The 15,825-nt window shown below is 34.4% G+C and overlaps 1 protein-coding gene across 1 annotated transcript; it reads left to right on the top strand.

Moving 5' to 3' along the window:
• The first annotated feature begins 225 nt into the window (after nt 1-225).
• On the top strand, nt 226-15,615 carry spata6l (spermatogenesis associated 6-like). Its single transcript, XM_023293651.3, has 13 exons — nt 226-464; nt 2,723-2,860; nt 3,120-3,168; nt 3,581-3,622; nt 4,233-4,357; nt 4,452-4,544; nt 6,518-6,757; nt 11,218-11,317; nt 11,527-11,573; nt 12,899-13,020; nt 13,093-13,186; nt 15,016-15,094; nt 15,451-15,615. The coding sequence occupies exons 1-12, from the start codon at nt 417-419 to the stop codon at nt 15,079-15,081; spliced, it is 1,164 nt and encodes a 387-aa protein (XP_023149419.1). The 5' UTR covers nt 226-416; the 3' UTR covers nt 15,082-15,094; nt 15,451-15,615.
• Nucleotides 15,616-15,825: the final 210 nt, after the last annotated feature.

Raw genomic sequence — 15,825 nt, 5'->3', positions numbered from 1 at the left:
TCCTACCAGTCTGTGGGGGTTCGGGTTCTGATCTGAGGTTGGTCAGGTTCAGCAACGTTATGTTCCTAAAGAATGAGGTCAGCTGACTACCTGAAGATACTGATGGACCAGGTCTTTCCATCAGTGGAGCTTTTCTTCCCTGATGACATGGACATGTTCCAAGATGACGATTCCAGGATTCATGGAGCTGTCATTTCATTTATTCTTCTTTACATTTCCACTTTTGTTTTATTATTCTTTTATAGAGGTATTTTTGTAATTTGGCACTGTCATTACTCCACAGGGACGGTTCTGCTTTGCTTGCAGCATCTAAACCCGGAAGTTGTGGTATCCATGGTAACAAGGTAAACCGACGTGACGCCGTCTTCTGTAGAAGCAAACTAAACCTTGTTGGTTCGTTTTCACAGAAGATTCTAATGTCTCGAAAGGCGCTAAAAGTGGTGGTTGAACTAAAATTCCGAGCGGTAAGATTTGTTTGTCCCTAACTAGTCGTCCTGTTGCAACTACATTAATTTAAAGTGGAGAAAACGGCACGCCAAAGTCCAGTCTATTTATCGTCATTTTAACTTTTTCTTCCTCGCAGGTGAACAAACTGTTTTGTTAGCATCGGACTCGTTGTACGTTACGAAGCGTTAAGAGTTACTCTACAATTCGGCATATATTTAATTCACTGAATATATGTTGAATTAGTTAAATTTCAACGTTTAGACTCCGTTGACTTGTGTTGCCCTCCAGTGACTAGGTATACACAGTTTACTTTATGTGTTTTTCATCGAACCGGAAGTATTTGCATTTTGTTCACCTTTACTCTACTGTTACTGCACAAAACCTCCACCTGGACTAGCTACAAAAATAATGTAAAATAAATCTGTAATTTAACCCAGTAAATTTTTCACAAGGAGTGCTTTTAATATTTAATATTTGTATATTGTTTACTAGAAATTCCATTACTACCTATAGATAGACAGGCAGACAGATGGACAGAAAAATAGATGGATTTGTTGAAGCTACAGTTGTATTTAAAATAAGGATATTCCTATTTAAAACTTTTAGTCTTTTAGATATTTATTGAAATGTATTATTTTGCTCGTTTAAGGGGTTTGATATATGTGTAGCTGCATTTTCTGGCAGAACATACAGTGTTTAATACATTCAGGATTATAAATTCTACAGATTTATATATTTAGTGTTTATTTAGTTATTTGTTTTTGGACCTGAAAGCTCAACTTGTAGACCTCTGCCAACTGAAGCCATAGAAAAGAAAAGATAATACTACTTGACCATGTTTTTTTATTTTATTTTTATCACTCCGCCAGGAAATGCAGCAGAAGTATGTGACGATTGGTGTACATTTGTCATTCCATCCGTCTGTCTGTCTGTTAGCAATATTACTCAAAAACAGATTAACAGATCTGAATGAAATTTTCAGGGAAGGTCAGAAATGACACAAGAACCAAGTGATTAGATTTTGGCAGTGATGAGGCTTATAGTCTGGATCCACGGATTGGTTAAAGATTTCTGTATCATTTTGAGATAGCAGCACAGCGTCACTGTAACCATGACAACAAGTGAACACGACGTCAGCTGATTGTGATCCTACTACAAATCCACCGCTGAGGACTTATCAGCGCTTATCTGTAGGAAATGGTATGACTGGGCAGCCTTGGCGGAGTACTGTGCTCTCTGAGTGCTTTTCTTGTTTATTTATTTATTTATTGCCACGTAGAATTTTTGAGACTAGACCTAATATAACAAAGAAGCCATTAGATTAATTCTACAGAGAACCTGGAGGAATATCTAGCATTTTTTATCGTGAAATCTTTAATATGATATGAATTCAAAGACAATTATTTGAGTCTTGGGTTCTTTTTTCTTCTTCTTCTTTTTTATCCAAAATCTAAAGTGGTGGACTTGTGGTAAATGAACGCATTTTAAAGAAAAGTGTTCAAACAATATAAAGACAATGGTTGACCATGATTTTTTGCTTGGGACAGTAAGCCTAATTACCTTTAACCTAATTACCTAAATTAGATATATGTAGTTAGTTACACATTGAACTGCATATCTTAGGTTTAGTTCAATCCAGACATAAATGATAAGCTTAGAATCATTCATACGTATCTTTCAGTGAAAGGGAAACTGGAAGCATAGACATACAATAATTTAATCCTCCTGTTGTCCTCATTTATGGGCACCAAAAAATATTGTTTCCTTGTCTGAAAAAAAAATCCAAAAATTCAGCAAAAAAATTCCCCAAATTTCTGAAAATTTGCGAAACCTTCAGGAAGGAAATTCCAAGAATTCCTTAAAAGTTTCCCTTAAAAGTTTTATTTTTAAAAAATCCCCAAATTTGGCAAGACACTTCTTGTAAATATATATATTTTTTTAAAAATGAGCAAAAATCTTCCAAAAAAATCCTAAAAATATCTAAACTGATTCCATATATATCAGTAAAACTTCTAATATTCTCTTTAAGAACATCCACATAAAAACCAACCATAATCCAAGGAAATTTGCTGGATTTTAGTTGATTTTTTGTGAATGTTCTTAAGAAATATTTTTAACATTTCTTTTTTTCCACCAAAAAATGTTCAAAGATTTCCCAAAAATGTTAGTTGTGGGTTAATACATTTTTTCATGCTTGACTTGGAAACCAGAGAAAATGACACCAGCTCAGTGCTGATTTGACTTAAAACAATATGTGCTCCTGTGTTTGTTCCAGGTTTCTTGTCCTGGAGTTCATCTAGCAGCCAAAGATGACGTCTACCTCAGCATGTGCTTCATGGGTCAGTGCCGTCAGTCTGAAAGCCTCCCTGCACTCTTCCCTCTGCTGTTCCACGAGAAGATGACCTTTGAAAAGGCACGTCTTTTCTTATCATCCATGTAGAGGAATAAATGCTCTTACATCTACATTACTGCAGAGTAGCGTAGCAGTTCTCACTTCTGTTGACTGGATCAGCGATTAATTTGCTTATTTTCCATGAAATCCAACCATGAGGAATGACTGCAGGTGTAAACTTGATTTGACTTTTACCAACAAGACCACCATCCCTAACAGATGCAGTGTAAATTTATAAAATAGGGAAGCTAAATGGAAATTTGTCTTTATTTGCCCCCAGATTTTCAGGCATGCAGTCGACCCTGGAGACATCGCTGTGATGCTGGAATGTAAGTGATGCACTCATTCATAATCTCAGCCTAAATGGAGCTGAAATCATGTGGTGACAGTAAATGTATGTTGAGTGAGGATTATTTTTGCAAACTGACATTAATCACTACTGTACTGGTATTCATTTTACTCCATGTCTATATTTCCCAGCATTAAAAAACAGCATAAACCCAGAACTACCTCAGGTCTATAATGTGTAAAATCCCTTAACATTCACTTCCTGTTTTACCATAACAGATTAAATGCTTGGAAGCATCTTTATGTTCCTTTGTGCTTTTAAACGATGAATAATCACGGTCAACGCCATTTAAAATGGGATTAAAATATCTATATTTATACATTATAAACATAAATGTCTCCATTATGCATTTGACCTTTTTGTAAATCTTCCAACTTGTTTCTTCTCCTTAGACGAGACAGTCAGAGTTGAACTGGTGCAACTGATTCCTCCAGGTGAGATTTTAATCATGACGAGAACATTTCTAAACCCTGATTAGTACCTCTTTACCCTGTAAAACCCACTGTTGCAAAAATACAACATCAGCTTATTTTTTTATTATTACTTTCTGTCATATATATATATATACATGAGAAAATTAAAATAATTCCTTAAAAGTTTCCCTGAAAAGTTTTATTTAAAAAAAAATCCCCCAAATTTGGAGAGAAAATTCTTGTAAATATTTTCAAAACATTAGTAAAAATATTCCCAAAAAATCCTAAAAATATCTAAAGTGATTCCATATATATCAGTAAAACTTCTAGTATTTTCTTTAAGAACATTAACATAAAAATCAACCAAAATCCAGCGAAATTCGCTGGATTTTGGTTGATTTTTATGTGAATGTTCTTAAGAAACATTTTTAACTTTTCTTTTTTCCACCAAAAAATTTTCAAAAATGTTGAAAATGTGGACATCAGAAGTTTCACTGTGAAAATATATATTTTTTTCCACATTTTCAAACTTTTAAACAGGTCAGTTTGACCCGCAGGACGACACGAGGGTTGAAGTGGAGCCAGAGCGTCTTTACCATCAGGATGTAATAAAATGTGTTTGTGTCTCCAGTGGGCGTCACTCTGGCCTGCTTTGAAGAAGATGCTCGAAACTTCTTATTCCCAGAGCCCAAGCTGGTTCCCTCGTTTTCTGGAGTGGACCGAGAGGTTCTGATGACCCGAGCGCCTCATTTTCCGGTAGATCCACCCATTTGACACATTACATAATTAGATTTTCGTTAATCAGACTTAAACAGTGCCCTGCTAAATGTGCCATTCATCTGTTCTCCAGGGTATCGCTCCAAGGTTGGAGTTTTCCACCAAGACGACCATCATTGAGTGCTCACCTGACGCAGAGATCAACTTTTACCCCAACGTTCCCCTGGTAACGATTATATAACATGACTCAAAATGCATGGATATATGTAAAATACATGTTCCAAAATAGATCCAGAACCACACCTGATACAAGACCTCTTCCATCTCCATTTATTGGTTCAACCTGTTTAAGTCAAGATAGTACAGTTGTGCTCATAAGTTTACATACCCTGGCAGAATTTATGATTTCTTGGCCATTTTTCAGAGAATATGAATGATAACACAACAACCTTTCTTTCACTCATGGTTAGTGGTTGGGTGAAGCCATTTATTGTCTTTTTAACCCTCCTGTTGTCCTCATTTACAGGCACCAAAAAATATTGTTTCCTTGACTGAAAAAAATCCAAAAAAATCTGCAAAAAAATTCCCCAAATTTCTGAAAATTTGCAAAACCTTCAGGAAGAAAATTACAATAATTCCTTAAAAGTTTCCCTTAAAAATTTTATTAAAAAAAAAAATCCCCCAAGTTTGGCAAGAAAATTCTTGTAAATATTTTTTAAAAATTAGTAAAAATCTTCCAAAAAAATCCTTAAAATATCTAAAGTAATTCCGTATATATCAGTCAAACTTCTGATATTTTCTTCAAGAACATTCACATAAAAATCAACCAAAATCCAGCGAATTTCACTGAATTTTGGTTGATTTTTATGTGAAGTTCTTAAGAAACATTTTTAACGTTTTTTTTTCCACTAAAAAATGTTCAAAGATTTCCCAAAAATGTTGAAAATGTGGACATCAGAAGTTTCACTGTGAAAATATATTTTTTTCCCCACATTTTCATACTTTAAAACGGGTTAATTTGACCCGCAGGACGACACGAGGGTTTAAGGTCAGGAGACTGAGAACCTCCAGAACCTTCACTTTATTCTGTTGTAGCCACTGACAGGTAGACTTGGCCTTGTGCTTTGGGTCGTTGTCATGTTGGAACGTCCAAGTATGTCCCATGTGCAGCTTCCAGGCTGATGAGTGCAAGTTTTCCTCCAGTATTTTCTGCTAACATGCTGCATTCATCTTGTTTCCTGTGCCTCTGTAGCTCACACATCCCCAAAACATCAGCGATCCACTTCCATGTTTCACAGTAGGGATTGTGTACTTCTCATTATAGGCCTTGTTTACTCCTCTCCACATCTAACATTTATGGTTGTGGCCAAATAGTTCTATTTTGGTCTCATCACTCCAAATGACTTTGTTCCAGAAGTTTTGAGGCTTGTCTCTGTGCTGTTTGGCATATTGTAAGCAGGATGCTTTGTGGCATTTGCGTAGTAACGGCTTTCTTCTGGCGACTCGACCATGGAGCTGATTTTTCTTCAACTGCTTCCTTATTGTGCATCTTAAAAGCAGCCACACCACTCTTTTTTTCTGCTGATGTTATTTGTGGGTTTTTCTTTGCATCTCGAACAATTTCCCTGGCAGTTGTGGCTGAAATTTTTGTTGTTCTTCCTGACCTTGGTTTGGTTTCAACAGAATCCCTCATTTTCAAGCATCAAAAGTAGCAGTTTTTTAAATTTTTATGTCAACTTCTGGATGTTTTTTGGGAATACACATCAGAAATAATGACAACCAGAGAAATGAGAGTTACTCTGAATCTATAGATGTGTGTGTCATGTTTGTGTGTTCAGCTTTGACTGAGTTCTGGTGTAGACAATCGTGCAATCTTTGACATAAGCTGCAGCAGATTACAGTACAGTCATTGCTGAATTTTAAACACCTGCATGCACCTGTCTTTTTCACATCATACTGTATATTTGCCTCACATCTTAGATAACAATCAGGCCTAAAGGGGTGTTACTATAGTACATTTAATTTGTATTCTAGGGCCTGTCATTGTGGTGTTCACTTATTGATGAAATTTAAAACCTGGCAGTTGAATTCTGACCTAATTGAAGACAGGAATGCAGGAAAAGTGAAATTGAAAGAAGACAAAAGCTTTGAAAATCCTCACAGCTGCTGCTCATGTCATATTTCCTCTTTTACTTCCAGAGGCCAGTGTTAAAGAAGAACAGGAGGCGTTCCGACAGACCCAGAACCACCTCTCCTCATCACAAACAACCTGAAACCCTTGGAAGGAATGGAGGTGGCAGAGTGGAAGGAGAGAGACGCAGCATCGTCAGGCCGTCGTCGTACAGATGTCAGTCTCTTTCTCCTCTGAGGACCAGAAACGTCCAGCATCTCACTCGCCTCAGACTGGACTCCTGCCACAAAAACAGCAACAATCAGCCTGTAAGCACACATGAAACACAACGTTTTTAGATAATATCCATATATGGGGTATCATTTTCAACCAGCAGATGGCAGAGAAGAGCTGTTAGTCTAATTTAAACACTGCTCCAGCCTCCCTCACTTTATAGTTGCTCTGTTTTGTTGTAGAATGGAATTAAAACACATTGCCTCTATCAGGGATGTCAAAATCAAATACACAGAGGGCCAAAAAAACTAATTTGCTACAAGCCGAGGGCCGGACTGGTTCAATGTTTATTAAAACATATTGAAATGATTGCACATAGCCTATTGAACCAAGACCTAACACAGTGTATATTATTTAATGATTAAATGAATAATCCAATATTTTCTTATGGGTCTGTCAGTAATTTCAAGGGCAAACATTTTCAACAGGCAAACAGCAAAAAAGTAAATGTCCTTCAAAAACAAAATATGTTCTTTAATATCAAGATAAATGCATAAATGAAATTGCATGCATTATAAACTGAAAATGCAATATTGTGCTGCTTTATGATTCTACCAATTACTGCGGTCAAATAGTAAAATGAGAAAATAAAAAATAAATAAATCAAATCAGTTGTATTCTTTCTCATGGCTTTAATCTGCAATGTTCCCTGAGTCCATTAACTGAAAAATAAATATAAATAAATAAATAAATAACATAAAATAAAATAAAATACAAAAATGTATTGCACACAGACAAAACAATACTTCCTTCAAAGAAAAATCACGTCTTGTAGAAACAAATGTAAAAATGTAACTGAATTAAAAGCTAAAAATACGTTAATGCTCTGTGATGCTCACTTGTCTGAGGCTGAGCCTGATACTTGGTGGTGTCTCATCTTTTGTACAAGTTCATCAATGTTCGGGGTCAGACTCTGAGCTGAGGAAATCCTCAGGATTGAGTGAAGGTGTTTATCAGTAATGCGGCTCCTGTGTGATGTTTTGTGTAGCTTCATCAAAGAGAACAGTTGTTCATACAGGTATGTGCTTCCAAACATAGAGAGCGTCTGAGCAGCTTGGATGTGCAGCTGAGTGATTGTGTTGGGGATGAAACGTACAAACTCAGCAGCACTCACTCTCTCATATTTTTCCTTCAGTGTGTCATTGCACTGGAGCTCAATCAACTCCATTTGTAGGTTTGGTGGTGCGCTTTCCACGTCAACTGCAAAAGGATTGCCGAGCAGTTCAAACCTGCTTTTTTTGGCTTCAAAGTCAGCAAATCGGCGGCGGAAGTCGGCGGCAAGTATGTTGAGTTTATCTTCAAACAGTGTTCTCTTGAACACAGCGGTAGAGAGCTTCTCTTTCATGGTCTGGCAGCTGGGAAAGTGGCTCAAGTTTTCTTTCTGCATCTGCGTCTCCCACAGACTCAGCTTGGTTTTAAACGCCTTCACTGTACTGTACATATCAGAGACACCGTTGCATTGTGGGGAATGTAGTATTGGTGCGTGCAAAACACCAGCGGGCGGCTGCGGCCTGCGGGCCGCTTCTAATACTGATTAAATATCATCCTGGGGGCCATAGATAATTCATTCGGGCCTTGACTTTGATATATGTGGCCTATATTGACATTTTACATTTCCAACAGAAAAAATATATTTAGATGATGAATCCAACTATAAACAAGTACATGTATTAAGAAGCAGGAAAAGAAAGTGCCATAATATCAAGAAATCACCAAAAATATCATTAAAGACAAATAAAAATTAAAAAATGACCTATAATGGAAGGTGAGGGACATTAGATATCATTACTTATTGCTCATACACCACCAAGAAAAGCAGCTCTAAATGAAGTGACAAGTGTGTTTTTATTAATTCAACTTCTCATTTGTCAAAAGAAAGTTGGGATATTTTTTCCTTTTAGAAATCTTGCCCTATATGGAAACACAGCAGTGCCATGATAAAAGGTAAATTTGTTGAAAAATAAGGAAATAAATGTGTAAATATAAAGAAGATTAAATAAATAAATAAATATGTAAAAACAATAAGGAAATGTGTAAATATAAACAGGAATAAATAAATAAAAAATAAAAAATAAATTTGTTAAAAAAATAAGGAAATAAATGTGTAAATATAAAGAAGAATAAATAAATAAATCTGTTAAAAATAAGGAAATAAATTTGTAAATGTAAAGAAGATTAAATAAATAAATAAATCTGTTAAAAAATAAGGAAATAAATGCATAAATAAAAAGAAGACTTAATAAATAAATAAATGAATAAATAAATAAATAAATAAATAAATATTTTAAAGTAAGGAAATAAATGTGTAAATATAAAGAAGAATAAATAAATAAATCTGTTAAAAATAAGGAAATAAATTTGTAAATGTAAAGAAGATTAAATAAATAAATAAATCTGTTAACAAATAAGGAAATAAATGCATAAATATAAAGAAGATTAATAAATAAATAAATAAATAAATAAATCTTTTAAAGTAAGGAAATAAATATGTAAATATAAAGAAGAATAAATAAATAAATCTGTTAAAAATAAGGAAATAAATTTGTAAATGTAAAGAAGATTAAATAAATAAATAAATCTGTTAAAAAATAAGGAAATAAATGCATAAATATAAAGAAGACTGAATGAATAAATAAATAAATATTTTAAAGTAAGGAAATAAATGTGTAAATATAAAGAAGAATAAATAAATAAATCTGTTAAAAATAAGGAAATAAATTTGTAAATGTAAAGAAGATTAAATAAATAAATAAATCTGTTAACAAATAAGGAAATAAATGCATAAATATAAAGAAGATTAATAAATAAATAAATAAATAAATAAATCTTTTAAAGTAAGGAAATAAATATGTAAATATAAAGAAGAATAAATAAATAAATCTGTTAAAAATAAGGAAATAAATTTGTAAATGTAAAGAAGATTAAATAAATAAATAAATCTGTTAAAAAATAAGGAAATAAATGCATAAATATAAAGAAGACTGAATGAATAAATAAATAAATATTTTAAAGTAAGGAAATAAATGTGTAAATATAAAGAAGAATAAATAAATAAATCTGTTAAAAATAAGGAAATAAATTTGTAAATGTAAAGAAGATTAAATAAATAAATAAATCTGTTAAAAAATAAGGAAATAAATGCATAAATATAAAGAAGACTGAATAAATAAATAAATAAATAAATATTTTAAAGTAAGGAAATAAATGTGTAAATATAAAGAAGAATAAATAAATAAATCTGTTAAAAATAAGGAAATAAATGTGTAAATGTAAAGAAGAATAAATAAATAAATCTGTTAAAAATAAGGAAATAAATTTGTAAATGTAAAGAAGATTAAATAAATAAATAAATCTGTTAAAAAATAAGGAAATAAATGCATAAATATAAAGAAGACTGAATAAATAAATAAATATTTTAAAGTAAGGAAATAAATGTGTAAATATAAAGAAGAATAAATAAATAAATCTGTTAAAAATAAGGAAATAAATGTGTAAATGTAAAGAAGAATAAATAAATAAATCTGTTAAAAATAAGGAAATAAATTTGTAAATGTAAAGAAGATTAAATAAATAAATAAATAAATCTCTTAAAAAATAAGGAAATAAATGCATAAATATAAAGAAGACTTAATAAATAAATAAATAAATGAATGAATAAATAAATAAATAAATCTGTTAAAAATAAGGAAATAAATGTGTAAATATAAAGAGGAAAAATAAATACATTTGTTTAAAAAATAAGGAAATAAATGTGTAAATATAAAGAAGAATAAATAAATCTGTCAAAAATTAAGGAAATAAATGTGTAAATATAAAGAAGAATAAATAAATAAATCTGTTAAAAATAAGGAAACACATGTGTAAATATAAAGAAGAATAAATAAATAAATCTTTGTAAAAATAAGGAAATAAATGTGTGAATATAAAGAGGAATAAATGGAAAAAAACAAAGAAACGGAAAAAAGGAAAAGGGAAAAGCAAAGACAAAATTTACCTTTATTTTTCCATATTTTTAATAAATTGTATTTTTCCTCTTTATATTTGCACATTTGTTTCCTTATTTTTTAAATATTATTTATTTATTTATTTATTTTTTCTTTTTTATATTTACACATTTATTTCCTTATTTTTTTAACTGATTTTTTATGGTACTCCTGTGATTCCATAGCCTTAAAGATACAGTTGCTAATTTTCCTCCCAGCATACTTGTTGAAGATGATGTGAAAACTGAAAAAATAATGGATTTTAACTTTTTGTGAAATGAAAGCACCGTGCATTTTGTGCTACTTTTAATCACCAGTTGATGTCATGCAGCAGTCATTCATCTGCAACCAGTTCTGGGGGGTTGTTATATTTTCTGAACTCAGATGAATGGCCTAATCACTCCTTATCACAATTAAATGGAACAGATTGTTCAGCTACAGTCCTGAGCACAATAAAAATGAATCCTTCCTGTAGCAGTTTGTCCACCGTGTCCTCATTCTCCGGTGTATAGATGATGTGTTCGTGGCCTGGAGCCAGTCGGTCTGCCTCGCCCCAGCGCTCTGCAATGTTTACCAACTCCTCCTCACCTTTGACCAGGTCTTCCTCCACAGGTAAAGTCCCCATAAAGAGCTGTTTTCCTCCTGCAATTCACAGTTTACAATCAAGGAAATGACCTTAAAAATTCTGAGTTGTTGTCATAATACTCTGACTTGAACTAGTTCATAGTCAGTAGTTTGTTGTTGCAAACTGACTTATAGTCAGGTTTCTGTCGTTAAATAAATGCAAATATTTTATCTTTTCCCTCATTTTACTGTTTTAGTGAGATATTCTCAAACTGCCCGAAGAAAATCTATGTCCAGTGGCTTGGTAGGAATTGTTTATTTTTCTTATCTTCCACTTCATCAGAAAAACGCAGGGTTCACCAAATGTGATTTTGCTTTTTTTTTTGTCCGTGAGACGAGAACTTCAATACCAAACTCATGTCTGCGTGTTAAGGACAGAACTGGAGTCAGGGTGTGGTTAGCCTAGCTTAGCATAAAGCTTGAAAACCAAGGAGGAAGACTAGCATGGCTCTATCCAATGCGAAAAACAAATACGTCTACCAGAGCTGGAGTCAGGGTGTGGTTAGCCTAGCTTAGCATAAAGCCTGAAAACCAAGGGGGATGACTAGCAGGCTCTGTCCAAACCAAAAAAGAAATATATCTACCAGAGCTGGAGTCAGGGTGTGGTTAGCGTAGCGTAGCATAGAGACTGACAACCAAGAGCGAGAACAGCTAGCATGACCCTTTTTAAAGTAAAAAGATGAATACATCTACCAGAGCTGAAGTCAGGGTGCAGTTAGCCTAGCTTAGCATACAGCCTGAAAACCAAGGGGGACGGCTAGCATGGCTTTGTCCAAAGCAAAAACCAAATACATCTACCAGAGCTGGAGTCAAGGTGTGGATAGCCTAGCTTAGCACAGAGACTAAAAACCAAGAGTGAGACCCTGTGATCCTGTTTAAAGTTTTTTTTTAAAAGAACATCTATCAACACTTCTAAGGATCATTAGCATGGTGAATCTCATAGGTTTCATCCATACAAAAAACTTTTTGGAGGGAGATTTAGAATTTTTTTCCCCAGGTTTTGGTGGGATGGTATGAAAACTGACAACCTCACTGTGACCAAAGGACTCTGGGGACACAGTCAGTGCACCTGGCTGTGGTTCACCAGGACATTGCAGGTCAACTTTCAACCTAAACCTCCTTCAGAACTGACAAATTCGCCTTTTGACATCTCTTGGTGTAAAGTTTAAACAAATGAGGTACAGGAACTTGATCAGTGAACTCAAGAGTTGTTGGCAGGCATATTTGTGAACTTTGACAGTGCCTGGATAGCTGTTTCCCCACACTTCCTGTCTTCATGCTAAGCTAGGCTAACCATGGTATAAATCCAGTTCTGTATGTAATGCACAAATCAACCTTGCAAAAATTGGAAAAAAAAATAAAATCAAATAAAAAGTTTCCCAACATGTTGAACTATTTCTTTGAGGAACTACCTGGGACAAAAGGATCAAATTAATTGACAGTTTAATAATAAAAACTAAGATTACCCAAGGTGCCCTAAGAGTATAGATAAGCTAAATCTATGTAATGAATGCTTTTGTGTTTCTCGTTCATGAAGATGAAACTGTTGACTTCTGCTTCCATTGGCAGGTTGGAGGAACATCTGAAGACGACTCTAGCTCCTCAGAAACACTCGATCCCTCTGACTGCCATCATTCCTCCAACCCCTCAGTGTTATGGCGGTCTTACAGAGGACAGGCCAGACACGGCAGGTCTGTTTTTAGACTGATTTGTCCACTGAAAAAGTGTCACCCAACTGCCTAACTGTTGATGTAATTGTTTAGGTCAGAGTCCAGTTCTCACAGAGAATGGGAGGAGATCCAGGAGCGTGTCCGAGGACTCCTTACAACACCGAAAGCCGTACGCCGACTTGTCTATGTAAGTGGTACATTACACTTATTATTAGATGGTCCAGTCCGATGTTAGAATTGATGCCATTTCTGTTGCAGCGTCTTCTGGTTTAGATCTTGCGGCTGGGTCCAGATGAAGTGGTCATTCAAACACTTTTGAATGATCATACAGTAAATCTGGCAACAGCCGCAAGATCTGATGCTCTAAATAGAACTACATATCACATTGTAGGCTCAATCTATGTAAAGAACAACGGGTACAACAGCAAAAATATCCCTTTTCTTTCACTTTATGGACTGAAAGGCTTACTGAGTACCCCAATGTCTACTTTATGTAGTTCAAATCATATATATATCATATATACATATAAATGTTCCTCCGTTCTTCTCCAATAACAGGGTCTCTGTCAGCTCAGGGAACATCTGTTAGGGTGTTAAAAGTTCAAATGTGCAACATGGGGTCATCAGAGAGTTTAAGTGTCACCTGCTTGTTGTTTCATAAGTATAATCTAGTCTTATAGACCTGAGAAGGCATCATGTAATTGAAAAAAATGATAAGGAAGTGTTGGTCACCACAATACATGATGGGCAGCTCTTAAAGAGGGCACATGAGTAGATGCTGATCGTGAACTAAGACACATTAAATACATCAGTGCTGATGTAAGCATATGCTTGGTACGTTAGTAAATGATGAACAAAACACGATGGTGGGTCATTTTCTCCACAGTGTCCTTTTGACTTTGGTGATCTTCTACGCAAACATTAAGTTCATATTTGAGGCTTTAGGTGAGATATTGCTCTCAGCTATGGGCCAGATTACCAGAAAGAAGATGTTAGCCTCAGTTTGACTATGTTAGTAATGCTAATTAGGACATGTATGCTAACATGCGAAACTAAGATGGTGAACATAGTAAACATTATCAATATTTTATAGATATTATTGTGATAATTCTGACATTAGCCTTTAGCTCAAACTATTGGTCTATCAAGGTATCAGACTTTATTTTAAGATAGAAGTAGCAAGGGATGGCGTCACCCATTGGTTTGCATTGAAGTTGAATGGAGAGCGAGAGAATGACTTTATGGGATACGCTATCTTTTCCAGTTGGAGCCACCACTCTCCTCACTGGAGCACATAACTGACGTGTACAGCAGCATCGGTATGTTATCTAACAGATAAGATGCACTAAAGTAGAATTAATAGACCCACAATTCTACTTGAAGCTCAAACTGCATGTTAAGTGCATTAAAATGGGAAACTATTGAAAAAGCAAATATTTACTTACTGAAAAAACTGAATCCCTTGATGGTCTGATACTACAAGTGACACAAGAACAAACATTGACAAGAAAACTAATTAGGACAAGATACCAATATTAAAACTGTACTGCCTGCTCCACCAACAAATCATGACAAAAAACTGTCATCATGTCACAATTGAATTAAAAAAATGTCCAACAACACCAAGCATTTCTCTCTTTGAGGCCTGATATCCGCCTAATTATGGAGTTATTTTCAAAATGATCACCATTACAATGGACAGAAGAAACTAATTCAACCTACAACTTTATAATGACTAGTGGAAATAAAGTTCTGACTTAGTATTTCACAAGAGAAATTGATGCTTTTTGTTGGTGCTAGAGGTATTTTTGAGCAAACACTTATTGACCATCAGTGGTATCACTGTAAAAGTACTTCTGCATTGGCTTCAATTTCAAGTCATGGTTGTTGCTGTTAGGTCTACAGCCTCACAGAGCTGTTAGCAAAAGTAGACTCTTTGTTGTGTTTTTCTATGTCTTCAAGCTTGAAATGGTTCCAGGAATGCTCTGAATTATGCACATAAATGTTGTATTTCAGGGGGCCACGGTTTCTGAGGTGGATGAAGTTTTAGCCAGGAGATCCATCTCTCCAGGTCCACCATGATGACCATGTCTAAGTAAGTTTCAGTATCTTCTTTGACAAAACTTGAGAGATAATGGTGGCCAAGTGGTAAGATGCATGTCATGTAACTTCCCTGGTTTGTTTCTGTAAAGTTCATGTAATTATGCAGTTTTTGGACTCTGGAATACATGATGATGCATTTTCAAAGGATGGGACACATCTGCCACAATAATTTAGACACAGTTTCCGTAAAGTATTATGATTTAAAGTGATTTACTTCAATAAGCTGAATAACTATAACTAAATTATTATATGTATCACATATGTGAAGTTGGGAAAACTTTGGGAAGTTAACAGAGCAGTGGAAAAATGCATTGTCATATCATAATTTGCATTTTAACTTTCTTCTAGGGTAAAGGGACCATTGCCTTGCCAATGAAGTCTTCAGTCTGTGCTGATGTGTGTGTGCGAGAGAAAGGTATTTCCATTGCAGTGGTCTGGTTGATTCCCACACATCCTGTATTAATGACTGGGAAAAGGGTGTTTCATATTCAAATAAACCTATTAGACCCGAAACTCTGTTATATTTCAGTTTCAACGTGGCCTGGAGGCAGTAATGTGGGTTTGACGTCATAATCCTGTTAATCTATCATGCTGACATTGTGGAGTCCTCAGGTAAATCACCCAAAGGCCATTAAAAGCAAATTGTGTCTATGGCGATGAAGCTCTTTGTGAACTACTGCCGTATATCAGAGAAAGAGCTGCTCTCTGTGGCTGTGAGGCATT

Source organism: Amphiprion ocellaris, chromosome 23 (assembly GCF_022539595.1).
Source record: "Amphiprion ocellaris isolate individual 3 ecotype Okinawa chromosome 23, ASM2253959v1, whole genome shotgun sequence".
Classification (NCBI taxonomy): domain Eukaryota; kingdom Metazoa; phylum Chordata; class Actinopteri; family Pomacentridae; genus Amphiprion; species Amphiprion ocellaris.
Note: the sequence above shows the minus strand (reverse complement) of the source record. Positions and strands in the feature narration are given on the sequence as shown.

What these genes read in the sequence shown, in the direction of transcription:
- spata6l (XM_023293651.3), top strand. Translation starts at nt 417, where the DNA reads ATGTCTCGAAAGGCGCTAAAAGTGGTGGTTGAACTAAAATTCCGAGCG. An exon ending in TTGAACTAAAATTCCGAGCG is followed by an intron (nt 465 to 2,722) that starts GTAAGATTTGTT and finishes TGTTTGTTCCAG; the next exon opens with GTTTCTTGTCCTGGAGTTCA. An exon ending in CCGTACGCCGACTTGTCTAT is followed by an intron (nt 13,187 to 15,015) that starts GTAAGTGGTACA and finishes GTTGTATTTCAG; the next exon opens with GGGGCCACGGTTTCTGAGGT.